This window comes from Mycotypha africana (genome assembly GCF_025528875.1).
Source record: "Mycotypha africana strain NRRL 2978 chromosome Unknown BDF20scaffold_6, whole genome shotgun sequence".
Taxonomy (NCBI): domain Eukaryota; kingdom Fungi; phylum Mucoromycota; class Mucoromycetes; order Mucorales; family Mycotyphaceae; genus Mycotypha; species Mycotypha africana.
The window spans coordinates 131,414-156,619 of record NW_026515730.1 but is presented as its reverse complement, the minus strand read 5'-3'; the positions used below and the strand labels follow the sequence as shown (position 1 = coordinate 156,619).

Sequence of the window (25,206 nt, the reverse complement as noted above, 5' to 3'; positions counted from 1 at the left end):
TAGCGGTAAGTTTAATTTTGATGGTCTTATCTTTGCGAGGAGTAGCCGTACTGTTGCCTTCTGTGGTGGTTGAAGTTTTTGGTTGCCTTGGTCGTCTGATTTTCACAATTTTCGGCGTTGTCGTGTTTACAGTCCCGTCTATAGTAGTATTGCTTGGTGTTACTGTGCTGGGATCGGTAACAGTTGTTATGAGTGAAGTAATAGTAGTTCGATCAGCAGTATTAGCCGCTGAGGTTGAGGCTACATTCGACATTGATGTGGACCCTTGCTCGGAAAGCGCTGATTGAGTATCATTCGTTGTATCCATTATAAAAGATTTTAAAAAGAAGTAAATAACTATTTATCTGTGAAAGAAAGGGAAATTTTTAAATTCGCCAACAGTACATAATTCAGAGCGGGATTTTCATTTTTCACTTTCACTTCTTTTATTTTCGTGATTGCTCTTTTCATGCTCACTGACGGATCTACACCATGTCCCTTTTCGAAAGAGCTTTAGCCAATGTCGTTTCACAAGCAACAGGAGATTACGCATCCATTGCGCAAAACGATCCAGTCGTCATAAGCGGTGAAGACGGTACAACAAGGGGAGATTATTTAGACCTTCTTCAAGAGGCTCAGAGAAAAGAAAGAAAAAAACTATGGGATCAGGTTTATCGATTAGAAGAAGAACAAAAACAACGTGTATTCAGCAGTAATAATGATGAGAATCCGATGAATAAAGTGGAAACAGATGCCTCTCGTAAAAAATTAGCCACACTTATGTATCAATACAGTGACCTTGAGCGCGAAGTTGCTGCAGAAAGGGGTAGATTTGGGGAAGAATGTGAAAACCGGCCAGAGGATACTATACTGGAAATTGAATTTAGGGAACAACTGGATCAGCAAATTCAACAGTATAATCAGGCAATTGACTTTCTTAAAGAGGACTTACGAAATGTAAAAGAAACATTAAAATTGGAAAAGAAGGCCTTATCAGAATGCACAGAACTTTATACTGCGCTAAAAGCAAAAGAGAAAGAAATAATAGAAGAGAACAATCTGGCAAGAGAAGTAAACCCTGATCAGCTACGAGAATCACAGGCTATATTGGAAAATATGTTTAAAAATGATCAAGATGATCTGATTGACTTTTTAGATGAGTATTATCCACCGCACCCAGTCGACGAAAGTACTGGTATTTTGGACGCTGAATCAGATTTGAAGAATATTTTGGAAGATCTAATGAATAAGGCGTTAGGAACACCAGAGGACCCTTACATAGAATTGGTGCCAGGCACCTATTGGACACCTTATATCCAAACATTGGTTAAAGCCAATATATTGAAATTTCATCCTGAAGATTCAAAAATGGTTAGATTAGAGGATTTTCGATGAAAGAAGTAGAAAATTGCTTTTTCTCGATTTTTTTTTATTTTTTTTTATTTTATTTATTTAGTGCCTTGTATATATAATTCACCATTTGGTAATGGACTTGTGTTGGTTTATCAATTCAATAAATACTGTACCGGGTGAACGATACCAATTTCTATAATACGATTGAACAAAGGTCTTACTTAGCCTTTGGCTGTTTTTTTCTGATATTTTTTTATGGTCGAATAGACTTGGCAGAGAATTTGATTTTCTACATTGCGATGGATTCGTAAAACACCACGGGAGAACAGCCCATGGAGTTAAATGATGCTTCAAGACTCTGTAGAACACAAGCTGATATAAATATTCTCTGTAGTTTGGTATATGCATCTCTGCGCTGCTTTTAGTACTCATTTGGGCTTGGACGATACTCAACATCTCACATAAAAAGGGAGAGTGTTTACGAAAATGCATCAAAGATCCTTTGAATCGGTTATCCACTTTGTACCGTCGTTGTGTAAAGAAACTGGATGATTCAGAACAACTCGATTGGGTAGTCCATTCTTGATGCAACAGAGGTGTCAAATCGCGTATAAAGAGTACATCCAGATCAAACCAGATACCACCATACTCGTATAGGGATATCATTCGTAATAAGCTTTCTATATAATTGTCATCATTGCTGTTTTCTATCAACTGAGATACTGCCGAATTCATTGTTAAGTTTTCTTCAACTATTTTCAATTGGATAATGTTATTATGGAACTGCTGAGTGGTATTCCAAAGCGAGTTTCCATGGATTAAAGCATGTTGATCCTTTTCCAAAATCCAGAAATACAATACATGCTTATGTCGTCGTTGAGTAGCAATGAATGATCTAAGCGTCGACAATTGATTTTCTGTGAATTGTTTGGAATAAGAAGTTGACCAGAAGGTGTGATATACAGTTGACATATCGTGATCCTTGAGGGTAGTGATGTTGACCATCTGCTCATTCCCCTTGTTGTCATCAACGGAAATATATTCAAAAGTTCGGATCAGACCAGCATACTCGTAACAGATATCGTCTTGCGCGACTGGAACACTGGGTATCATTCCAACATGCTTATTCACCTTATTATACATAACACTCGAGTTAGAGAAACAAGTGGGATTGGAAAATAAACCTGGATCAGTTCTGCTGGTATCAAATTTGGGCATAATCTGTGGGTTGAAATCAATGCCGAAGAATGTGAAAAAGGTGATGATGCCAAAGACAGTAGTGGTCAACACCCATCGTAAAATAGATGTGCATTGCCTCTTTTGGTGTAATTGCTGTTTTATGTATTGAACGATCGTATTAACTATATAATAGTAGCGGTTTTGAAAGTGCTGCCATAATTGCATCGGATAATGGTTTGATAGATGAAAACTTTGCAAGGGAAGTAACGAACTGCAACAAACAAACCATTTTCGGAGTATTAAAATGATGCATCAATTGTCAGTGCTTCCACTATAGAAATGCACATGAACAAAGACCAAAAAATAGGCCATTTAATACCTCTTTTTCTCTTTTTATTTACACGCTATTTTTTGTTGAATTTTTCAGTTATCATTCATCTTTTTGCCATTGACAATAGATACCAATAAATGCTTGATACACTTCCAAGTGATATTCTATTATATGATATTATTCTTCCATTCCTTGATGGGGAATCTATCATTCATCTGTCGCTTGTTTCTAGGTTTTTTTATGCACTTACAAACGACGAGTTTATATGGAAAAAGCTCTGCATTGAAGATTTCAATATCTCTCAAGACAACGCTTATCGTTTTGAAGGATGGAAAAAGTTTTATAAAGCATTAAGATATCATGTCAAAGTCTTTACTTGGGGAGAGAACTTTGATGGAAGGTTGGGTCTCGACGAACCGGTGATGGATACAGTGAATAGAACTGCAGATGCACCTTTGGGCTTTCATAGAGGATTTCCACTTGTTAGGTAAACATGAGCTATAGAAAGATCGATCTACGGATAGGTGTTAGGCTAACCGTTCTATGACTGCCAGACAGCCAAGAATGATATCACGACGTCCTAATCGAGTGACTGTACCACAAGAGTTAGTGGCTTTAAGGAATAAATGCATTATTGATATTGCTTCTGGCGGTTGGTCTTTTCATGCTTTAGATACAGCAGGTTCCGTTTGGACGTGGGGAACAGTAATGTATCTTTTAAAAAATAAAAAAAGTATCTACCAGAGCGTTCTACTTAAGGGAAAAGCATATGTTGACTGCTACCTCTGTATTTCTGATGTCAGATGCAGCAAGATATTACAGTAAGACAGTCTATAGGCACAAGAAGATTGAGAACGCCCACTCTCCTTCAGAGCGACAATAATGGAGTACAGCCGAAGGTACAATTTCGTTCCATTTCCAGCGGCAGAGGACACGTCATTGGGCTAGCAGCGAAAGACAACAGCGTGTGGCACTGGTCAAATCATGTCTTGTTACAAAAAGTGGAGCTCCTTTCGTTTGACTCGCAGCACGACAAGATAGTGCAAGTAGTAGCGAACTGGAACTATTCAAGTGTTTTGACGGAGAAGGGGGATGTTTATATTGTACCTAAACCTGATTATGTTATACCGTCAGAGATGGATAGAGAACCAGCAACCACTGTAGTGGCACATCCAGGTGTGTCCATTGCACAGCTTTTTGAACACGCACATGCTGACAGATACGACAAGGATAAGATCGTCCAAATTGCAGGCTTGGACGGTTATACATTGGCATTAACACGCTTCGGTCGTGTATTAAAGTTAGCAACGGGCGACGTAGATCGGTTTACAGCCGTACCTTCTCAGCACGTCATAGAATTGGAAAAGTACAGCAGTTTGGAAAATGAACACAATGATAGACATCGAATCATGCAAAGATTCATTACGGGTGCGTTTATGAATTTTGCTGTGTATACAAAAGATAAAGTGCTGTTGGGAAATACGGACGCCCATAGTAGTACTGAGCCGATACAAATGCCTGAATTGAATCATCGAGGTGTATGCAAAGTTTCTTTTGGAGAGTAACGTATTTCATCGCACTATATCATTTTGAGTAGAGTTTGGGAACTAATTGTTCTGTATAGTTATCATTACGGTGCACTGACGAACGAAGGCCAAGTATTAACTTGGGGGAGCTTCAGTTCAGGCGCCTTGGGATTGGGCAATATTTCACATCAACATCAGTCAACCCCCCACATAGTGGAGGCATTAAAGAATCAATTTGCATTTGCTATTGGCTTTGGTGGATGGCAAAGCTCCGTGTTGGCTATTGAAATGAACGATGACCGTCCTATGAGCAGCCATTCTGAACAGATTGAAAATGAGAAAGAAATGGATAATAGCAGTATGTTTATAAAGAAATGATAATTAAATAAAAATATTAAGAAAAGCAGATTTCAAATGAAGCAATAGGAACTAGATTAAATGTGTAGAATGATTCATTAAACGCAATAAAAAGGCAAAGGTGAGGGGAGGGAGGGCAGAAAAATAAAAAGAAAAACTGTTATGTATATATAGAAGCTAAGGATAAAAAAAAAAAAAAGGACTATAGATGTGTGCTTTAGCGTTGAGGTATCTTTTATTTACAAAGGGTTATGGCAAGGCAAAATTTAATCGAGTATGGCTTTACGCTTCCTCGAAAGTCTTTCTTTGCCTTTCGCTTTAGCCATTGTTGCTGTTGTAAATGTGGTTGCAGTTGTATTTAAACTGTGTTGCTGTAATGTGGGTCTAATATCAGGGCTGTCAAGTTTTATCTTTTTGACTGCTGTTTGGTCATCATGGCATGGGTCACTATGGATGGGATAGAACACGATAATGAATGAATATAAGGAGTCTACTTTTCCGTCAAGTCACAATGGTTTAATTTTTTGCCAAACCTTAATGAAGACTCTTCCTCTTGTAATTCTGACGGTAGCTGTTGGCATTGTGGATGAAGTCTTCCTCCAACCAATCTCACTGTCAAATTAAGAATGATAGGTGGTCCACCGCGTTGTACACCATAACTTTGGAAAAGGTCAACGGAATCTGTCAAAAGTTTACCTCCCAGCGATCGAATTTTCTGTTCTTCAACACCCACTGTGATTGTCTTTGCTAATTTTCGCTTTAAATCAAATACTGTACATGGCTCATTGTCTGTAAACAATATACAGAATGGGCCAAACCCCGAAAATGAGTTTATGATGACTTGGAAGAACATGGATCAGCTGTTCTGTTGTAGTGTCGTTTTGTTCAAACAAGTTTCAATTTCTCCGACTTTGGCTTGCGTAAACCAGGCTGAAAGTAGAACGAACGATTTTGCGCAATAGCTGTAGTTAAACAATAATCTCAAAAATAGGTGAAAGCTGTTGAAGACGTTGTATACTATACAAAGCAGTCGTTATTATTGCAATGGCTTATTGTTTTTCCTTCCTTATCAAGAAGGGAGAAAAACAGGAAAAAAAAAAAAAAAAAAAAAAAAAAAACGGAGAAAAAATATGAGGAGCGAGGGCGGTCTCATTTGAAAGTCTGATTGGCTAAAACTCAGGCACATGATTGGATGAATTCCTTCACTTTGAGTTTCCTTGCCGTGCCCATCCACCTTTTTTATTCATGCAAAAACACTCATAAAATCATTGTACAACAGTCAAAAAGGCACATTGAACAAGTACAACCATTTTCTCTTGAACGAAATGGATAACCATTCTATCAGCGATCACGATGTATATGTACATGGAAAAAAGTATCCGTCAGAAACAGCCCTATTTTTCCTGAGGTTTAAATTGCTTGGATAGATAACATTTTTCGGGTTATGTTGAAAGAGGAGATGTAAGTTTCTCATGGACATATTATAAGAGTAACAATGTAACTAATAAATAGATCAAATACTGATAAAGCACCCACTGTTGAAGCTGCATGAGGTAGAGGAGGCTACTACTACTACTATGACTACTACCGTCCGAGGTAAGAGTTGCACCAGATCTTGACGATAGAAAAGAAGAAATGTTGCTGCCTCCATCCGAGTGACTATTATCACTGTTCTTATTAGCGCCTCGATTATCACATGCAGAATCCGGTTTGGTTGTCTTGATAGCCGTGGATGTATAATTGGTATCTGTTAGAATCGTTGAATAACCCATCGTCTCCAGAATCCTCAGGATGCCTGGACCGATGGGCGATTTATACACTACTTCGACTAATTGAGGTCTTCGTTTCACAAGGGTCGTTGTATTGGCCGTTGTTGTTGTTGCTGTCCGATTGGATAAGGTAGTAGTAGTGACATTACTTACGGTAGTAACATTGACATGCACCATCTGTGTCGTATTATATTTAATTGGTTGTCCTAGATTAGAATAGACGTCTTCTACGATCTGTAACAGTGTTTTGCCCTTGATAAATTGATGTGTCATTAAAAAGTCAGGTGTGTCTCGATACATATCGTCAACATGCGAGGTGACGATACCCGGTCGATAATAGGATTCCTCGTCGTGGTTACTGTTGAAGATGCTAGGGCCTGTCATGAGTCGCATCGTATGGTAAGTTTGATTGAGATAAGTGTTGGTGAAGAATGTACTTTCATTCGTGGTAGTCATGAATTTGAAAGAAAGTGTGTTTGGCTGTAGCATGGATTCATAAATGCTTTTTGCACGTGAAGACTGTGTGGCATTGGTCAAGAAAGAGTCTACAAAATTGACAATGAAGGCATCATTGTCATTTGGATATTTGATGGGGGAGCTGCCACTGCCGCTGCCACTGCCGGTGCTGCTGCTGCTGCTGCTGCCGCTACCGCCATTTTCATGACTACTGCCGCTACCACTCTGGCCACCACCGGCACCGGAACCCGCACCACCATTCCCATTACCACTGCCTGAGTTGGAAGAGGAAGAGCTACCGCCTTTTTTAGAAGAAATGACCTGTTGTTGTTGATTCCTTTTCCCTACACAGAAGGTCTGCATATCAAAACCGTAATCGAATAATCGAGTGGTTTCATTTTGAGCGGGTATAAATAGGTGAAGGAATTTGTCAAAAATCATATTCGGTTGAAATCCTGTCACGTAAGCTGGACCGGTGTTTTGCTTTATATACCAGTAAGGATTGGGCGTCATCATTTTTAGGTTGTTTTCATTGACGAGTCCTCGTAATAGCTTTTGAAAGGGTGAGTTGATGTCTGAGAAATAAGGTGCCCAGGAGCTGATCATACCGAGTCCATGAATCATATGGTGTAGAATCACATATTCTAAATCGACTTGATAAGGTTCTATGGCCAGTGTCGTGTTGCTGGTTCGATGACTCGTATTATTGGCAGAAGAGCTTGATGTCGAGTTGAACCAAAAGCCACCCTTTACAGGAATGACACTATGGCTGTCGTGAGCAGGAGTCGATGCATGGGCATGATGACTGTGATTTTGAGAGTCCACGCTGTCAGCATTGACGTGGCTCATATACATATCGTGATTGATATCGATAATGACATCGTATCCAGCCCAGTTGGAGCTATCTGTAAATTGTGCCAACTGCTTTGCTAATGCTTGTGGGTAGATAAAGTTCGAATCCGCTTCATTCAAGGAGATCAAGGTGAACTGAGAGCTAGGAATACCCCATCCATAAGTCGAGTTGGCACATATTTTTTCACAGAAACTGTAATATGACGTTTGAAAGATGATTTTTTTCTTGAGACGGATCACTTCCGCAAGAGCCGTTGCAGCAGAAATGAGTGAGTGTTCTACATTTTTACAAAGGGCTTCGTTCACTTCGCAATAAAGCTTGACCTGAATATGTTTGTTGATGTCTGTAACACGAGGAGGACTTTTAAATAGATCTTTGGTATCATAAAAGTCTTGTTGCTGCTGTGTTGCTGTTGTGGTGTGATCCGTCTCCATCTCTTCCTCATACACTGCTTCTTGCTCTGCTTCTTCCTCTCCTTCCTTATTTTGGTTATTACCATTCGGAAAGGAAGAGAAAGGGAGAGACGAATGCTGAGAGTTCAAAAAGGTATAAGTTGGAGAAGAAGAGGCTAAAGAAAATGCTGCCCTCGTCCTTGTACCATCCTCTATATTATCTCGGTTTATCTCATCCTTTTCATTCTCCTCTTCGCCGTTGTCGTCGTCATCATCATCATCATCGTCCTCATCCTCATCATCCTTATCCTCATCCTCATCTTTGTCAAATTCTTTGTCTTTTCGTTTTTTGAACTTGTTACTATGAGCAATGACAATATGACTTAGCAATAGAAAAAGGATGAAAAACAATAAAATTCGATGTAGTTTGAACTGAAGATGCATATTTTACATCTTTTTACGATTTGGAGGAAAAAAAAAAAAAAAGTTGAAGGGGGTAAGAGGAGGAGGTGGTGGAGAAAAAAAAAAGCCAAGCCGGTGATATTTTAAATGGGTATTACAGATTAGCTATCATGATTGGGCGGTACTCAGGAACCAAAAGTAAAAAGTACAAGGCATTCGGAAACCGGGGAAATTAGAATCTCCGGTTGAATATTACATAAGGAATTCCAGGCACATTCATTGTTGTTCCAGATCAAAAAAATGGGGGATCACACCACCCTTTCACTCACCCACTTCTGGACATACCCGATAGGGCGATTTCAGTCATATTTGCAGCGAGTACCCTTTTCGCTTGAATTTTAAAAGGGAAGGACATGCATAAGTTGAAATTGATTTTTTTTATCACTGGCGGAATAACAATAACACGCTTTTTACGCGCACAAGTGTGTACCCGTTTCTATCATACTCTTACCACAACAGCATGCGAATGTATGTATAACGCATGGTTATTGTGTGCACTTGGCTCTAAAAACAGCCTATAACTCAAATGAAACCGTTTGATAGTACATAGATAACCTTTTCTACATGTGGTTTGGCTTTTGAAATCATATACATACATTAAAAAATCAGGGATGTTATTCCTCTGGAAAAAAAAAAAATTGGCTTTGGTCGTTTTTTACATTCTTTACACCACGGGTAGTCATAAGCATGTTACTTACATGAATCTGAAAATTAATGCGGTTTAGATACCGTAACAAAATTATAACAATCAATACAGGAGAGATTTTATTATGGTGATACTATGATATCATCCGATTCAGTTCAAAAAAAAAAAAAGAAAAAAAAGCATGATTCAAGTTGTGTGTCGATAATGCATTCAGTAAGAACTGCTATCCTTTTTTATTGTTTTTAACAGACAGTCAAAGCTCTCTGCAGCAGCGAAAACAGATACAGGATCCCGCTTGATTTCTGCAACTCATAGAAGAAAACAGATTCTATTTTGCATGAATGTCATCATTTAAAAAAGGACAAAAAAAGCAGGGGCTAAAATTTCTTTTTATCCTAAACAAATAGATGATTTCTGGCATTACTGCTGTACAGAGATCAGCATGAAACTGTTCACCAAGGTCACCCAGGGTCAGAAAGTAGCACGTTATACACAATGGAAAGACAGATGGTAGGGTCTCCTACCCGTATCTATGGCTGGCAGACCTGACAAGAGAGCAAGTGCCAATGATGAGAGAACGGATAGAGTGCGTATGTGAAAGTATTGCCAGCATTGCCACCGTATTGAGGACAAAAGGAGAGTTATACATAGATAAGAAGAAGGCTATAAAGGGAGCTGGGGAAAGGGGAATTATCGTAGAGCAAATTGATTGATCCGAATAACAAAAAGCGAATGTAGATATCCTAACTAATATCCGCAATATCAAAAATAAAAATATACGGGCTTTATCAACTATGTTTGATTCATGCCGCTCCTTTCCTTCTGATACTCACACCTGTATAAAGCTCCTGCTTTACTCATTTTAAAAATGTACAGAAAATACGTATAGATATAATTTATATTGTATAGTGTAGTAATTAATGCTAAGCATTATACTATGATACCTATTATGTGTCTTTGTTCAATTTGAAATAATATGCAATTTAACTGTAAGTAGTGATATCATACTACGTTTATTCAGCGTACAACTTCTTCTTCATAGTGATAGACTGTTGCTCATTGTCAGTAGCAAAAGTTATAAACCTCATAACAACTCTCCCCTTCCTCCCCTTCCCCCCCCCAAAAAAAAAAGACCTGGTTCTTGTTTATCAAATATGAAAAAGACAAAACAGACAAGCAAGGGTTCCCTCTTTTCCCAAGCCATTTTGTACAAATACGTGAATAGCGTGAATAGAACAAGTACCCAATGCGTGTGTGTGTGTGTGTGTGTGTATGTGTGTGTGCATACAAATGACTAAGTGTGTGCAAAGCGATTTACTTTTCCCCTTATTTCCTTTTTTCCCTCCCAAATTCTAATATTTTTTGTTCTAAAGCATAAAATGTCAAAACAATTGAATTCAATACATGCATTTCTTTTTTGTTGTTTTTTGTTTTTTTTTCCATTTTTTTTTTTTTTTTTTCTTTCTTCTTTTCGTTCTTCACTCCACTTGGCATTGAAATGCATCCTCTTGTACATTCTTCATCAGCCAACACAGCCTTACTAAAATCGAAATGGCACACTTTCAAGGAATGGATTACACCAGAAGGTATAACGAAAAGAAGGCCTTCCCAATGTAGTACAACGTCCACCAATTCAACTGCATCCACCACCTCTACAACAACTACCCATACCGCTGCTATTACTGCTGCGGCAACGGGGGCTTTACCTTACTGTTTATGCTGTTGTTACAATGGTAATAACCATGAACCATCCATAGCCACTATCGGACGAGAAGGTTTATTACCCATAGGAGGAATAGAAACAGGAGTGGATTACAATATTCATAATAACAACAACAATAATAACAACAACAACAACAACAACAGCAATAAGCATGATCCTCATTGTTTGCATAATACAAGACACCATCAGACAAGTACTCATCTCTACTCAATGATGGATAAATGTATATTGCAACCCTTTCGTCGCAGGCCATCGAACGCATCGGCCTCTCTCGAACACAGGCAACAACAACAGCAACACAAGGAATCTTTATTAGAGAAATGCTATCAACTCTATTACTTTGCTATGGATGAATTAAAGTATGCTGAAGATTCCAAAGGGTCGCCTTACTATATGGGTGACGTAGTTGCAGCAAAAGAGGCCATTAGCCATTGTGAACAAGCGTATCATGCACTCATGGATCAGTTATCGCAGCATAGGATGGAAAATGATGATGCTTACCAAAGCCATTTACAGTCAACGATAGGCTTCAAAATATCCATGCTCAAGCTAAAGTTTGATTCACTGCCACTGTTGCCAGACGCAATCGACCCACATTCACTCTACTCACCTAATGCCTACCATCCCTCCTATACATAACCCACTTTTATATCTTTATACATATACATATATAATATATATATCCCCTTTCCTATTTCTCCGCAAAGCGCGCCCCCCCCCTCCCCAACCTTTACTTTCTCTTTCTCTTCATTTTATATAATCCTATATCATATACCATTATTTATAGATATACATAGCGCAAAAAAGTATATTACAAACTTCTTTCTAATTCTTATTCAACTTTACGTAAACACCCTATCCATGCGTAAAAAAAAAAAAAAAGAGGAGTATTCAAATGATACGATTGTTCTTTCTTTCTGTTATTACGTAGTGAAACGAAAAATTCATGCAAAAAAAAACCCAAAAAAATAAAGCCTTTCCAATGACGCTCCTGTGTCCAGAACCTGATTTGTGAGAGTTTTCTCCTTGGTCCATCTTTTTGGGAAGAAGGGATAAGGCATGACATGATAGATGACGCGGCCTTGTTGGCAAATGGAATGAGAAACAAAAGGAACTGTTTGTGAGTGGCTCACTACTCCCACTCAGTGTTCCGTACTCACTCGTGTTTTCGCAGCAGACAATTTTCGCGTTTATCGCCTCCTCCTACACGCATGCCATGATGATACCAACGGCTTTGATTTTTTGCCTGAAGCCTGTACTCGATTGTTCCTTTTTTTCAAAAAATGAAAGAATACATCGTCTCTATCTATTAGGATAACTAATAAGCAGAAAAAAAAAATCCATTGCTTCTATAGAAATAAATGGACTAAGAAGAACGCGAATCCGGTTCGGCTCAACAGGAGGGCCAAATTGTGATTTGCTTCTTTATAACTATACCCAGATTTGGAATCTGTTCCATTGACAAATAGAGAATCAAAACGTTCAAACCGATGCTAAGGACTGTATGACGTATGGATCTGTGAAGTGAAGGATTGAATAACGGGCATGCCAGCTCAGAAACATGTAAGAAATCGCCATGGTATTTATTCAAGGTTTTTTCAATACGCCCAGTTACTTTTTTTACCAATGGCAGTGATTACTTTGTATAACCGAGTAACCAGAAAAAATCAAAAAAAAAAATCGTGACGTTTATTTCCATGTAATAAATAAAGCTTGAATGGCAACAAAATTGATGAAACTCATGAAAAGACGTCCAATACGGTATCCTATAGAATGCATTGTTATTCTCATCCAAGTGGTTTCGATTTCTGCTGCTGTTTTATCGAGTGTGGCACGGTTGTCGATAATGGCATTTGTCTACTCATCAAGAAGGGCGGTGGCGAAGGTGATCTTTTTTTAGGGTGGCCAACTCTTCTTTTCAAAAAGCCTTGGATAGACCCTGATACATTACTAGACGTGGTGGTCGACGAATCGTTGCTGTTCTCACTTTCTAATTTTCTCAATGTCGATGGTCTTGCTCTAGGCGGTCTATCATGACTGTATCTCTCTCTGCCCTCTCTGTCTTGGTCATCGTAGGTCTCTTGTGCGTCTTTTGTTCTCCCACCGCCCACACCTGTGGGTCGAGCATAAGCACTTGTAGTGAATGGTACTCGGCTTCCTATGATAGAATGGCTGTCACCGTCATCGTCTGTTGTATCAACACCAGTAACGATCTTTAGGCCGCCTTTTTCGTCTGACTCAAACTCGTCCTCATCGGTCTCCTCCTCCTCCTCCTCCTCATACAAGTAGGAGGAGCCCTTGTGAACCATCTCCTCTTCAGCACCCGCTCCTTTTCTATCTTCTCTTATCACTTTTTCAGCTGTATCTGATCCCCACGTCGCAGAAATCAATATCGAAGAAACTGCTTCTGCCACAAACCCCGCACAGCTACCAATAACGACACCACATATACTGGCTGCTGTACAGAACATCATCATCGGATAAATCCAGTTGAGCAGAGAAGAAAGGCAATACATTGGTTTTTTGAGAAAGAGTTGGTACATATGGCTCAGGACCCACTGTGCTGCTGGGCGAATCATGTCTATTAAATGAGAGGCTATGACTAGGCCGACGGAAAAGACGGACCGTAAAGCATAGTATGTTAAACTTAGGCCTGCTGTCACCGCAGTAAACGCTTTCAATACGCCTTCTGTAATGGCCATGATGTCGGTGTTATGGGTGCTTATGGCCGTAGCTGTAGAATCGCTCGTGCTACTATGCAAAAATGCAGTGGCGGTAGCTGCTGCTGCTGCTGCTGCTGCTACAATAGACGAAGAAGGATCGTTGGGCTCAACTATGCAATGACGGACAGGGAGCATCCGTGATGAAAAGGATGGCTTCATCATTGAAAGCAAAGGATTAAAATGAACAACTTGCAAGATGGGGGAAAGGCAATGTAAGAAATAAGAAATGTGAAACTGTCCATTTTTTATTTTATTTCATTTTTTTTTTTTTGTGAAAAGAAGCGTATGCTAAAAATTTAAATCTAACGAGATCAATTAGAAAAAAGTGTGCAGCTCCAGAATAACAAAGTTGACAGGGATGGCTCGGCTTTTGTTCACTTAGGATCGCCTTCCTTGGATTTTTTAGCTTGGGTTACCTGTGTGGAAGCTGATACGAGTTCCATCACAGAACTGTTCTCGAATTTTTGAAAGATTTTTAAGTTTTTGCTCTGCAAGCTTATCAGCACTAACAAAAGATAGAAAGGGCACAGTAACGCCATGAAAGCCTTCTTTGCCACAGTTAGATTGATTCTGTCTTTGTCAGGTCAACTTACGTGCGTTTTCAGAGCTTTTTCACTTGTCATGGTGAGGTAATTTTCAAATTTTTAATTCTCCTTTATTGCTTTGACGCGAATAAGGTACCATAAGCGTTTATTTTTATACCCGTTCAGACGCTGAAATGTCGTACTTCATCTTTCATATGGGCTGAATTGGTACGAAGAATAGCCAAGACTTCATGTTATTGACATTTCAGACGAGTAGCTTGAAGCCAAGTAGTGTCGTTCTAACAACCATGTAAGTTGTCCTAATTTGTACCGACATGATGACCAAGTTGCATTCATTTGAAAAATACAAAGTAAGATGCTTTGTTAAAGATGGATCATTGGTATTGGCGTTTTACCGGGAATCAAACATCTCTTTTTTTTTTTTTTTTTTTTTACGTAATTCAAGACAAAAAAGAACAACCCGTGTACCCAAACTTTTAAACATTCAGGTTCAACAACGTCTAATAGTTATGTTATACATACATAGGTATATATGTTTCTTCTTTCAGTACACAAATACAAGCTGCTATACATTGAGAGATCACAGCATTCAGTTGTTGTACGCGTGATTCATTTACAAGTTGAATTGTTTGAGCCACAGTAACGATTTACAAAGAGTTTCCTTTTTGAGTACAAATAAATGGAGACTTAAAAAAAGCTGTATTTTTCTCTTTGAAAAAGTCCGCCAATTTTTTTTTTTTTCTTTTGTTCTCAGTTGATAATTCTGTTGTGCCACACTAAATGCCATAATCGACCATCATTTACATTGTGTAAAAAACTTTTTCTCTCCCTCTTTCTCTTTCTCACTCCTTTATTTTTCATATAATAACACTTTTTGAGTTGACCCATTTTTGATAGTCTATATCCTCATTGTAATGGAACAGAATTCTCATATCATATCAGAAAATGTGTTTGGTACGAGCAGAAAGATTCAGTTCATCGGTCTGCGTAATACACCAAGACATCCTATGGAGTCCCTCTTGAATGCTATTGAAAGCGCAGAATCGGCTCATTCGAATTCAAATCATAGCAGTAATAATAGCAGTCATAGGTCATCATCTACACAACAGAGAAGAAGTATGTCGATCAAATCACTTTTGGCTGGTGAACCCACCACCACGAGAGATGTCTACCTTCACCCTCGTCAGTCCGCTACAGCCATTGCCCATGAAGTAACCGTTGAATCTTTACTAACGTCAGATCCCACCACTACTACCCATTATAACAAACGTAGAAGAGAAGAGGATGAGCAGCGAATGTTAAGGTTATCAAAGAATATCAAGAAATCAGCACCTGTTACAACAAATAATGCAATTCGCAATAAGGATGATAAAACCATCATCACCTGTTATCATGCTTCTGTGGCACAAAAATCTTACGGTTCTGAAAAGAGATTTCTATGTCCACCACCCAAGGTTCAGATCAAATCGCCCAGCCACTCTAAAATAACCAAAGAAGAGCGCTGTGACAGAATACAGTTATTGATGTCTGTCATCAAAGAAAATGGAGACAAGGTCATTCAGCAAGGTAGTCTATTGGACGAAAATCAATCGTGTAGTTTTAAATATCTCCATGTTACTGGTACAGCCAAGGCGAAACAATTTAAGCTTGCCATCGATCTTTTACCCACCCAAAATGCGAAAGAAGAAACCGATCCTCAGAAACCACTGGCCACCTTCGTATCCAAACCTATCTCCATCATTTCAAAACCCTCAAAAAAGGCAGCCAAAACCCGTAATGTGTCTACATGTATCTTGACCACTTCACCTGTGTCTTTATTCAATCGAATCAATTCACAGACTGTTCGTACCAAGTACATGACAGCCAGCAACAATAGGTTGTGTGCCAAAAATACCACTTGGTCACCCTTTGATATCATCGTTGTCAGCCGACCCGTTGCCACTGCTGCTGCTCCATCGAGTACAACGGCTCATCAGAGTATACGATCCACACAGCAACCACCAGCCAGTAGTCGTTCTGCTACAGCGTCTCGTCTACAATTACCGCCTCATCAACAGCCTTCCAATAACAATACCAACGCTAATAAGGCGCCTGTGCACATCTCTTATGGTACAGAAATTATTCTAAGAGAAATACACACAGGTGTTATGTCACCTCCCCTCATTATTCGAAAAGTGGATAAGGGTCGTATTGCTCCATGCGCCTATGGACCCGTGAGTCAAATGCAAAAAGTCGCCTTACAATTAGCTTCTTCCGTCAATTCACAACCTATTTATCTTAGTGCTTCTGGCAGTCATGCCATTTTACCGCAACAGCAGCAACAGCAGCATCTTCATAGTCAACAATATGAGCAAGACAATCGCACCAAAAACCAAGCCAGTTGCAATAATGCCTGGCTTGACTTTTCACCTTCGCGGCTTGTTCAACCAGAACAAATGAAACTTGAACTATCTTATGAAGAAGTGGATGATTATGTATGCTGGACCATTGTCGGTATTAACAAATTTGAATATCAATTTATTGAAGAAGATGGCAATATGCTTCACGCAACCACTACCACAACAATGACTGCTTCTGTTGGCAATACAACCACCACCACCACCACCACCACCATAACACCCCCCTCACCACCCCCACTACGAGTCCATCAAGAAAGCTCAATGACAACGAGCGTAGACCGCGAATCAGACTTGTCATCTTCAATATCACCTCTGTCGTCACCTATTCCTACCACTAGTATCGCTCCTACTACTACCGTTTCTACTTCCAAATCAATGACACACTCTTTACCTCTGTTGGTCACTGACCTTCAATATCAAGACAATCATACCCTTCATCTCACCCTTCATCATGCCACTCCTCAGTTAGATATTTGGTTAGGCTCGCACGGTCCTTTGAAGACTAGAATACAACAACATCAGCCATCCTATAGAACTGACTTATCAGTCGAATTACCATTGACACAAGATCTTTTAGTAGCAAATCATGATCTATTGGTAACGCGTGAAGACGGCCATCGTATCTTGGAATTACCACTTTTGCTTGTACGATCTCAAGATGGCACGATCTATCCCACTGGAAAAGCTTTATTATGTGATGTGGTAGATAATGCTTTTCGCTGGTCGGTAGTTGCATCCTCCTCTTCTTCTTCTCCTTCAACATCCTCTTCTGCTGCTTCTTCATCCTCTTCATCGTCATCCATCACAAGCCCACCTTCTTACTAATTGCATCTTTCGATTTATCACACAACGAGGAGGATAGCGACAGTGCACATTACTCAAACACATAACACATATATTGTATCGATACACCACATATCCATTTATTTTCTGTTTTTATGTTTTAAATTATACCTTTTGTAAATAATAATAACATTGACTACTCTCGTTCTATTATGAGTGTGTGAATTTTGGACCCTCGATGTAAAGTATGGCAACATAAAACATGTACTGTACGCGAGCTGCGATGAAGGCAAATGATAACGCGCTTATTTTTGATCTAATCTTTATTTGCCTTAAATAGTACGTAGTACGTACTTTTTTTCTTACGGGATGATATAAACTCTGAGCTTGTAACATTTTACTACTTTTATGGAAAAAACCTAGCCAAAAGCAAGTTGCAGTAGTACAGTCATGTGGGAAAATTGAGCAATGATGAAGCTCAAATAGGGATGGAGAAGGATGAATCATTTCGAGTCGTTCCTATTCATTGGCTATTGTTCTTACTACGACTCTCCATTGGATCATCGATCAACCTTCCTCTAAATAAGCCCAAGCTATATTAATAGTCTTGAGGTAAAAGACTAAAAATATACACACAATGAAGAGTTGCAAGTAGAAATAAAGTTCATCATAAAAATGGAATGGCTATACAGAAATGAACTGTCTTTATGTAAATTATACCAAGCTAACATACTCTTTATCAATACAGAACATATGAAAGTGAGTCTTTTTCCTACAAAAAACCACTATACGTTGTATTTTTTTCTTTTTTGGTTTTTTTTTGGGCTGCAAGTAACACGATAGCATACCGTGATCAAACACCAAAAGAATATATAAAGTGGCCCCCACCACATCCCGAAATTTGGATTGCACGTATCACGTTAGACGGTACCTATACTATCCAATACCCTTTATAGAAATTGGATAATTCATGCATTAAGCGAGACTATGGATGGAATTGTAGTGGCTAATAAAAAAATTGTAATAGAGTATCATTTCATCATCAACTTACTATGGCTCTTTAACAGGGAGTAAAGCAGTTTGTTAACTATGTTTCAGACGTATTTCCAAGGCCGCTTTCACGTGGAAATAGGTACCGAATAAGTACACCATTGAAGCATAGTTTTCTACGAACACATCTGTGGCAAATGCACACGAACATGAGTCCTTACTTTTTTTTTTTCTTTACAACTCGTCATCTTGCAATATATCAATCTTCACCAACAATAATGATATCAAAAACAGTCTAAAAAAAATAAAAAAATAGCATCCTTTCTTCCCTGACATGTTCTACCGGCTCATAATCTTTCCTCTGCAATCATCCATTTTGTCACATCATAAGGATAAACGACCATGAGGAAGCCTTCGCGCAGAGAACCATCATCACCTACATCGCCAGAATCCATGGGGTTTGATCGTGAGGAAGTCATTTTTAAACTTGAAGACAAGTTCAATGACGCATGGGGAGACCTTGAAAACTACCTTTATGAAGACGATACCATCTATTACTGCTCTTCCTGCGGCTATAGAGATATTGATATAAACGACGAAAAAGAAAGATGCAACGGTCCTAATCATCACACAAGGCACTCGAGGCACGTCCTTGTACAATATCACAAATGCTTTTCTCGAAAGGTGATGGATGTTTTGATCATTCTCCACTTCTTTGAAGCTGCTATTGAAAAATTAGTCAAGGTAATTAAAATATTATGAGATGTTCATAATAATAACATAATAATGACATACGCTTGATGCCGTTTAAAAAGGGAGAGGAGGTCTGGCATGGTTTAAGAGAAGAAGATACCATTTTTGACGACTTGGAATTGGATTTCCAAGAATTGGGCATTGATGATAATGACGGTGAAGATGAGAATGACGAAATATACGATTACGCTTTCTCAAGCTGTTTATTAAGAATGCTAATGATACATTACTTTAAATCTCTTTGCAAAACATATCATTATGCAGACTTGATACAAACTCTAGGTTCACTTTTTGAAACAGCTCTCTTAATTTTTGTCCGCAATTAGCATACCAATCATTCACAAGTCTGGTACTGATTTACTCTTTGCAAATAAATTGTCCATCGTTGCAAAACCTCATTGTAATAGTGAGTATGGCCATTTAGTACCGTTTATATGTAGTAGTTAAAAATTGAGCTTTACTGTATCCGGTAAAACAATATTATAGAGCGTATAATTAGTTCATATGTTCGCATCATTAGCATGACAATAGAGAATATGTACTACTGACCTATACCTGAACAAGTCTTCTTTCTTAATATCACCAGTCAATGTGCAAAAGAATGTGTTAATTGACAAAGGCCACTATGTAAGTAAAATCTTCATCGTTGTTGGAGCTTTTAATACAGTTATACGCCATACGAGGAATTCTGTTTAGAATGCCATGTTTTACAAAATTAATTGTTCAACTTCAAACTTAAGTTATTACAGAGCTTCCTCTCTGATGGGTACACAGAAGGATTTAAGATACCACCATATTGGGATGCCAATGATAGCCTGTATGGAGGCTGTGCTCTTCAAATCTCTTCAGTCGTGTTTGTAGTTCATCATGGTTGACAATTAATACCACGTCGTCTGCATATAAGAGCCAGTTGAGTTGTAGGATCATGTCAGCTTTAAGTGCTACAATGTATTATTTGAAAATGAGACATTTTCCCGATCATCTACGTGTAAAAAACATAGAGTAGATGAAAAAGAGTGTCTTCAAGAAAAACCCCCCCCCAACACGTCTCTTTTGGTTAGTTTTCATCTTATTGCGACATTCCTTTTATATTTGTAGACATAAAAGAGCATTCATTTTTGACTTGATGATTATTTATCGTTTTCACTGTACAGAACGCGTATTTAAAAGCGTGCTTTGAACGCGTTGGTCTGCATTTCGTTTTTTTTTAAAAAAAAAAAGCGACGCATTGATCAAGAAATTCTTAAAGTTCCTATTTCCACTATTGCCATAGAACTATATACCTTAATTGCGAACCGCATTTACTACATACAATGAAACGAACTTCGAATAAAAACAAAAATAGCAACAGTTTGTTCAATTATTTCTCAAAGGTCAAACAATCAACTGATGAGAAAAAACTATCCACAATCATCAACAATACAATCAGTAGTAGAGGTAATACAATCAGTAGTAGAGGTGTTAGTGCTCCTACTGCGCTACCGCATTCGACGCCGAAATTTGCTAGTGCGAGCATGGCAAATACCAGACGACTACCGGTGTCAGCTCCTATTTCAACTACCACGATCGATCTGACGAGGGATGACGAGGACGATCCGATTCTGAACTCTAATAGCCCGGATTCCTCAAATACCTCCATTAAGTATACCGCTTATAGTTCTGGACAAAGTAGTACATCAAAAAATAGTCAACAACATGCAGATATTTATTTCACTGAATTGAAAAATAAGTCCAAGTTCAACAGAAAAGCATGGTCCTCTGAAGATTATAAGAAAGGACCAATACGATCCAGTCAGGACTCTTCCTTATCTAGAATAAAAATCCCAGAGCAACGCTTTGAAAAAGTTCAGGTCAAACGACAACATTCGACTGCTGAACCCACTTACAATTGGATTTCACAAGACGATGTCGTACCCTATAGCTCAAATTATGTCAACCCCAACAAAAAGGATTTTTATCCTGATTACAGACAGCCACACATTTCTGTTCAATCCTCTGCTTTCAAATTCGGTGAGCAGACTATGAAAAGGCAGTTTAGCGATTCCAACCTTTATTCATCAGATCATTATTCTTCTTCTAACTTTCCAAGCAACAAAAAGAGCAACAAAGCAACACTATCGTACAGCAAAGCAGCGAGCTTTTCCTCCGAGTACGAGTACATTTCTAGCCAAGAGAGCAATACTGATAGTTTATCCTCCAAGGCCAATCAGAAAGCCTCATATCTTGAAAAACAAAAGAGTACGATAGCGATTTATCATTCTTCTTCTCCTTTGGGTTCTATGACTAATCACTATTCATCGTCTGCCGTTGATAATTCTTTCTTGAGTGAGGATCATAAGACGTTGTCAATAGCGATGACTCGCAACAGTTCGTTCAAAGAGAACAAGTCCTCCGCGCTATCATCAAACAGAACCTTGTCCAACCTTACAAGTGATTTAATGTCATCTGCTTCCGCAAATGTTCAATTGAGACCGGCTCTGTCAGCGGAACAACAACGAGTGTTCGATATGGTTGTAAAAGAGAAAGAAAGCCTTTTCTTCACTGGCTCTGCTGGTACAGGAAAATCAGTGCTATTGAGAGCTATTATTGATACTCTGAAGGGAAAATATGGAAGCAAGGTAGCTGTTACCGCATCTACAGGCATTGCTGCTTGTAATATTAATGGCTGTACTTTGCATAGGTATGTGATTAAATATGATTCATCGTTTACTTTCGAATTAAACCATGTTCTCTTCATCATCAGCTTTGCTGGTATCGGCATAGGTAAAGAAAAGGCTGAAATTTTGGCGCAAAAAATTCTGTTTAATAAGGCTGCAAAAGACAGATGGTGGGAAACAAAAATTCTGATCATTGACGAAAGTAAGTCGTTATAGAATGAAGAAAACAACGAAGAATGGTATTTGTATGATGTTAAACGGGAGTTGTTTTCTTGAAAAAGTATCAATGGTAGATGCTGAACTGTTTGATAAGCTTGACCATGTAAGCAGGGAAGTGCGTGGTAATCCTGCACCATTCGGAGGGTTGCAGGTCGTCGTTACAGGTGATTTCTTTCAGCTTCCTCCTGTTAGCCCTGATAAATCGACAAAATTTGCATTTGAAGCAAACGCATGGCGAACAGTCATCAGAAAAACTGTAATGCTTACTAAAGTTTTCCGACAGAAAGATGGAAGTAAGTTTGTTGACAGAACATCACGAAAGTCTAACAGCAATCTAACTGCCCTTTTTCCTCTGCTTAATTTTGTAGCATTTGTTCGTATATTGAATGAAATGAGGTTGGGACGTCTGTCGGAGGAAGCTATACAGATCTTCAAAAAGCTATCCCGTACTCCTGAAGATGACACTGACATTGCACCTACCGAACTGTAAGTCGTTATTCAGTATAAAGGGATCAAACTGGAAAGCTTCCTTATATGATTGTATTGTTAATCGCATAATCTTTTCTTTAACGTTCAAGTTATCCTCTAAGAACTCAGGTTGACCAATCCAATAATAGACGCTTAAATGAACTTCCAGGAAAGATTCACGAGTTCAGAGCAATAGATTACGGTGATCAGAAGAAAATAGACCAATGCATTGCTCCTGCAGTCGTTCAATTGAAGAAGAACGCACAAGTGATGCTTCTCAAAAATGTCGATATTGATCTAGTCAATGGCTCCATTGGAGTGGTTGTTGGATTTTCTGGACAAGGAGAATATAAGAACCAGAGATTATGTGAAGCATTGCGTACACCACAACGTAAGAAAGAGCAAAATAGTTCAATAATGAGAGATCCGGATCCTTTTGACGTGAGTAAAGGTTATCCAATCGTAAGGTTTGTCAATGGACGTGAGCTGGTCCTCGAGTACGAATCATGGACCTTTGAACTTCCTAATGAGAAAGTCATCGCTAGACGATCACAGATACCCCTTATGTTGGCTTGGGCCATTTCAATTCATAAAAGTCAAGGGCAGACATTAGATAAGGTTAGGGTGGACCTTTGTAAAGTCTTTGAAAAAGGTCAAGCTTACGTTGCATTGTCAAGAGCAACAAAATTAGAAAGCCTTCAGATTCTAAACTTTGACCCCAGTAAAGTAATGGCTCACCCTACAGTAACTAGTTTTTACAAAACATTACAAACAGTTTGATTAGATAATTAATTGCTTTGCCTATTTAACCTTCTTCGCTATTTATTAACTACCGCATACCAACTATGTTCATTTATAATAAAACTTCGCTGTAGAAAGACAGCTGATCAAGTTTGAGGTTTTTCCTCAAACTGACTCACTATAGAAAGAGTTTGCTTAACGGATTTCTAAACCAAAGGGTTGAAACGTTATTCTTAGCAACGAGATATATGAAGCAAGCATAAAGCATAATTTTGATGCAGAAATGGAAAGACGCCATTAGTTAACACAAAGACGTGATAACTGTTAGACACTGTCAAAAGTGTGAAAATTGCTTAAACAAAATCACCGTCATTGCATAAGACAGTATCCTATCGGTTCGCTCAATTTAATTGTTGATGTAAATACATGCTGACCTGTTCCATTTGTAGCGTACTCTAGGTTGATAATCAAGCTCGGAAATGAATATTAAGTTATTGTGCTATACAACACTGTATTATTCAGTAATTCGGATGGAATATTATGCTTAATTTTAAAGGTTAAGATGATATGTACAACAAGACTGTAACAAAATTTCAGACGACCAGGTCATCAACCTTGTGCGTGATTATCCAAACTCAACCGACAATGTCCCTTTTTTGTTTATCTTATTTTCAATGTTCCAAATATGAACGGTATTACTAGAGAACAAGCAATTTGTCTAGCAATACAACGAAAATACAGTCAGGAAATTAACTGAGGAAGTTGAGGATTTTGTTAAATCGACTTTACAGGGTATTCAACAAAACTAAATATCTTGAGTAAAAGAACTACCAACCGAAACCTATTCCCATATAATATCTATTAACCCAAGAAACTGATAAGAATTGTTACAACTATTCATCCATTACATCCACTTATTTCTTGGGCGAAAATTACCGAAAGAACAAAATCTACCAGCCGTATTGTAATAGATTCAGTTACAGTGACAACTCCTGAAACTTACTTACTGCCTAGTTTCTTCATATTTCTCTACACGACGACGATGGTTAGGATCAGCCCGTTCAAAATGAAGAATTTCCTTTCTAACTATAAGCAACTCTTCGGCAATGTTTCTACATAAAGCTTTCTTATTCTCCTCGTTCATGAGGCACAATTGATTACCAGCGTTAAAAAAGTCACCCTCTGATATTTGATAAGTAAAGTGTCCAATCAGTCCGTCGATCTGTGCAGCAGCGTACGTTGTACTAGCTAGATTATTTTGGACAGGAAAAACAACAGAATTCGGCCCATAGTTAGGAGAACTAACATTATTTCCTTTAAAGGACATAAATCCGTCAGGTTGATAGTTACAACTCACATCTAGGTTGATTAATGGGAATTTGCTCATAATTCACGCCAAGTCAAAGGCGATGAGTATTCGGATACAAGAAAAGTCAGCCTTGTAATATGCAATTAGCTGAGGTATCAATTCCAATACCATATCAGACGGCAAGAAGGCGGCTTGTTCAACCTCTGCAAAATAATTTACCGCGTTTCTGTTCAACGTAAATTCGCCAGCAGGCTGAAGAGGGTAATACTACGTTTTGCAACCATTTGAAATTATTGGAAAGGATGAACTACTTTGCTTATATAGCAAATGTTTTAAATGATTATCTGCAACAGTTAGTTTGCTCATATATACTTTATGCGGCCAGGCTTTAGTGACATCAAATCATCGATATGTCTTAGCATCTTCAGGCTCCAAAAGTTGGATAAAGATATCCCAGGAAGGTTAGTTCCTTTTCGATAGCTTCAAATAAGTCTAAAGTAGCATGATCTGAACCCTTCCAATTTTGCAGTAACATCAGCCTTTAGAACTCTTCAAACCATAACAAGTTCTGAAGTGCTACTTGACGTACTTGA

The 25,206-nt window shown here is 38.6% G+C and overlaps 11 protein-coding genes across 11 annotated transcripts; 6 read left to right on the top strand and 5 right to left on the bottom strand.

Moving 5' to 3' along the window:
- Positions 1-471: 471 nt before the first annotated feature.
- Positions 472-1,374, top strand: BDF20DRAFT_835870 (uncharacterized protein; the record flags this gene model as incomplete). The annotated part of the gene is made up of 1 exon (XM_053078891.1): positions 472-1,374. The coding sequence occupies one exon, from the start codon at positions 472-474 to the stop codon at positions 1,372-1,374; it is 903 nt and encodes a 300-aa protein (XP_052935319.1).
- Positions 1,375-1,452: 78 nt separating this feature from the next.
- BDF20DRAFT_821420 (uncharacterized protein) lies at positions 1,453-2,475 on the bottom strand (the record flags this gene model as incomplete). The annotated part of the gene is made up of 2 exons (XM_053077613.1): positions 1,453-2,313; positions 2,365-2,475. The coding sequence occupies 2 exons, from the start codon at positions 2,473-2,475 to the stop codon at positions 1,453-1,455; spliced, it is 972 nt and encodes a 323-aa protein (XP_052935318.1).
- A 504-nt stretch (positions 2,476-2,979) lies between these two features.
- On the top strand, positions 2,980-4,746 carry BDF20DRAFT_906278 (regulator of chromosome condensation 1/beta-lactamase-inhibitor protein II; the record flags this gene model as incomplete). The annotated part of the gene is made up of 4 exons (XM_053083255.1): positions 2,980-3,261; positions 3,401-3,547; positions 3,646-4,403; positions 4,467-4,746. 4 exons carry the CDS (start codon positions 2,980-2,982, stop codon positions 4,744-4,746), a joined length of 1,467 nt encoding a protein of 488 aa, XP_052935317.1.
- A 245-nt stretch (positions 4,747-4,991) lies between these two features.
- Positions 4,992-5,578, bottom strand: BDF20DRAFT_835867 (uncharacterized protein; the record flags this gene model as incomplete). The annotated part of the gene is made up of 2 exons (XM_053078890.1): positions 4,992-5,172; positions 5,220-5,578. The coding sequence occupies 2 exons, from the start codon at positions 5,576-5,578 to the stop codon at positions 4,992-4,994; spliced, it is 540 nt and encodes a 179-aa protein (XP_052935316.1).
- A 244-nt stretch (positions 5,579-5,822) lies between these two features.
- Positions 5,823-8,696, bottom strand: BDF20DRAFT_872510 (uncharacterized protein). Its single transcript, XM_053081154.1, has one exon. It carries the CDS (start codon positions 8,637-8,639, stop codon positions 6,207-6,209), a length of 2,433 nt encoding a protein of 810 aa, XP_052935315.1. The 5' UTR covers positions 8,640-8,696; the 3' UTR covers positions 5,823-6,206.
- A 2,105-nt stretch (positions 8,697-10,801) lies between these two features.
- BDF20DRAFT_835865 (uncharacterized protein) lies at positions 10,802-11,665 on the top strand (the record flags this gene model as incomplete). The annotated part of the gene is made up of 1 exon (XM_053078889.1): positions 10,802-11,665. One exon carries the CDS (start codon positions 10,802-10,804, stop codon positions 11,663-11,665), a length of 864 nt encoding a protein of 287 aa, XP_052935314.1.
- A 1,148-nt stretch (positions 11,666-12,813) lies between these two features.
- On the bottom strand, positions 12,814-14,372 carry BDF20DRAFT_835864 (uncharacterized protein; the record flags this gene model as incomplete). The annotated part of the gene is made up of 3 exons (XM_053078888.1): positions 12,814-13,983; positions 14,166-14,237; positions 14,343-14,372. 3 exons carry the CDS (start codon positions 14,370-14,372, stop codon positions 12,814-12,816), a joined length of 1,272 nt encoding a protein of 423 aa, XP_052935313.1.
- A 677-nt stretch (positions 14,373-15,049) lies between these two features.
- BDF20DRAFT_872497 (uncharacterized protein) lies at positions 15,050-17,762 on the top strand. Its single transcript, XM_053081153.1, has one exon. The coding sequence runs from the start codon at positions 15,209-15,211 to the stop codon at positions 17,516-17,518; it is 2,310 nt and encodes a 769-aa protein (XP_052935312.1). The 5' UTR covers positions 15,050-15,208; the 3' UTR covers positions 17,519-17,762.
- Positions 17,763-18,868: 1,106 nt separating this feature from the next.
- On the top strand, positions 18,869-19,545 carry BDF20DRAFT_913406 (uncharacterized protein; the record flags this gene model as incomplete). Its single annotated transcript, XM_053084065.1, has 2 exons — positions 18,869-19,210; positions 19,282-19,545. 2 exons carry the CDS (start codon positions 18,869-18,871, stop codon positions 19,543-19,545), a joined length of 606 nt encoding a protein of 201 aa, XP_052935311.1.
- An 898-nt stretch (positions 19,546-20,443) lies between these two features.
- BDF20DRAFT_539716 (uncharacterized protein) lies at positions 20,444-22,180 on the top strand. Its single transcript, XM_053075700.1, has one exon. It carries the CDS (start codon positions 20,533-20,535, stop codon positions 22,090-22,092), a length of 1,560 nt encoding a protein of 519 aa, XP_052935310.1. The 5' UTR covers positions 20,444-20,532; the 3' UTR covers positions 22,093-22,180.
- A 2,127-nt stretch (positions 22,181-24,307) lies between these two features.
- Positions 24,308-24,691, bottom strand: BDF20DRAFT_913404 (uncharacterized protein; the record flags this gene model as incomplete). Its single annotated transcript, XM_053084064.1, has 1 exon — positions 24,308-24,691. One exon carries the CDS (start codon positions 24,689-24,691, stop codon positions 24,308-24,310), a length of 384 nt encoding a protein of 127 aa, XP_052935309.1.
- Positions 24,692-25,206: the final 515 nt, after the last annotated feature.

Excerpts from the sequence above, each read along its gene's own strand:
- BDF20DRAFT_872510 (XM_053081154.1), bottom strand. The coding sequence starts at position 8,639 with ATGCATCTTCAGTTCAAACTACATCGAATTTTATTGTTTTTCATCCTT.
- BDF20DRAFT_872497 (XM_053081153.1), top strand. The coding sequence starts at position 15,209 with ATGGAACAGAATTCTCATATCATATCAGAAAATGTGTTTGGTACGAGC.
- BDF20DRAFT_539716 (XM_053075700.1), top strand. The coding sequence starts at position 20,533 with ATGAAACGAACTTCGAATAAAAACAAAAATAGCAACAGTTTGTTCAAT.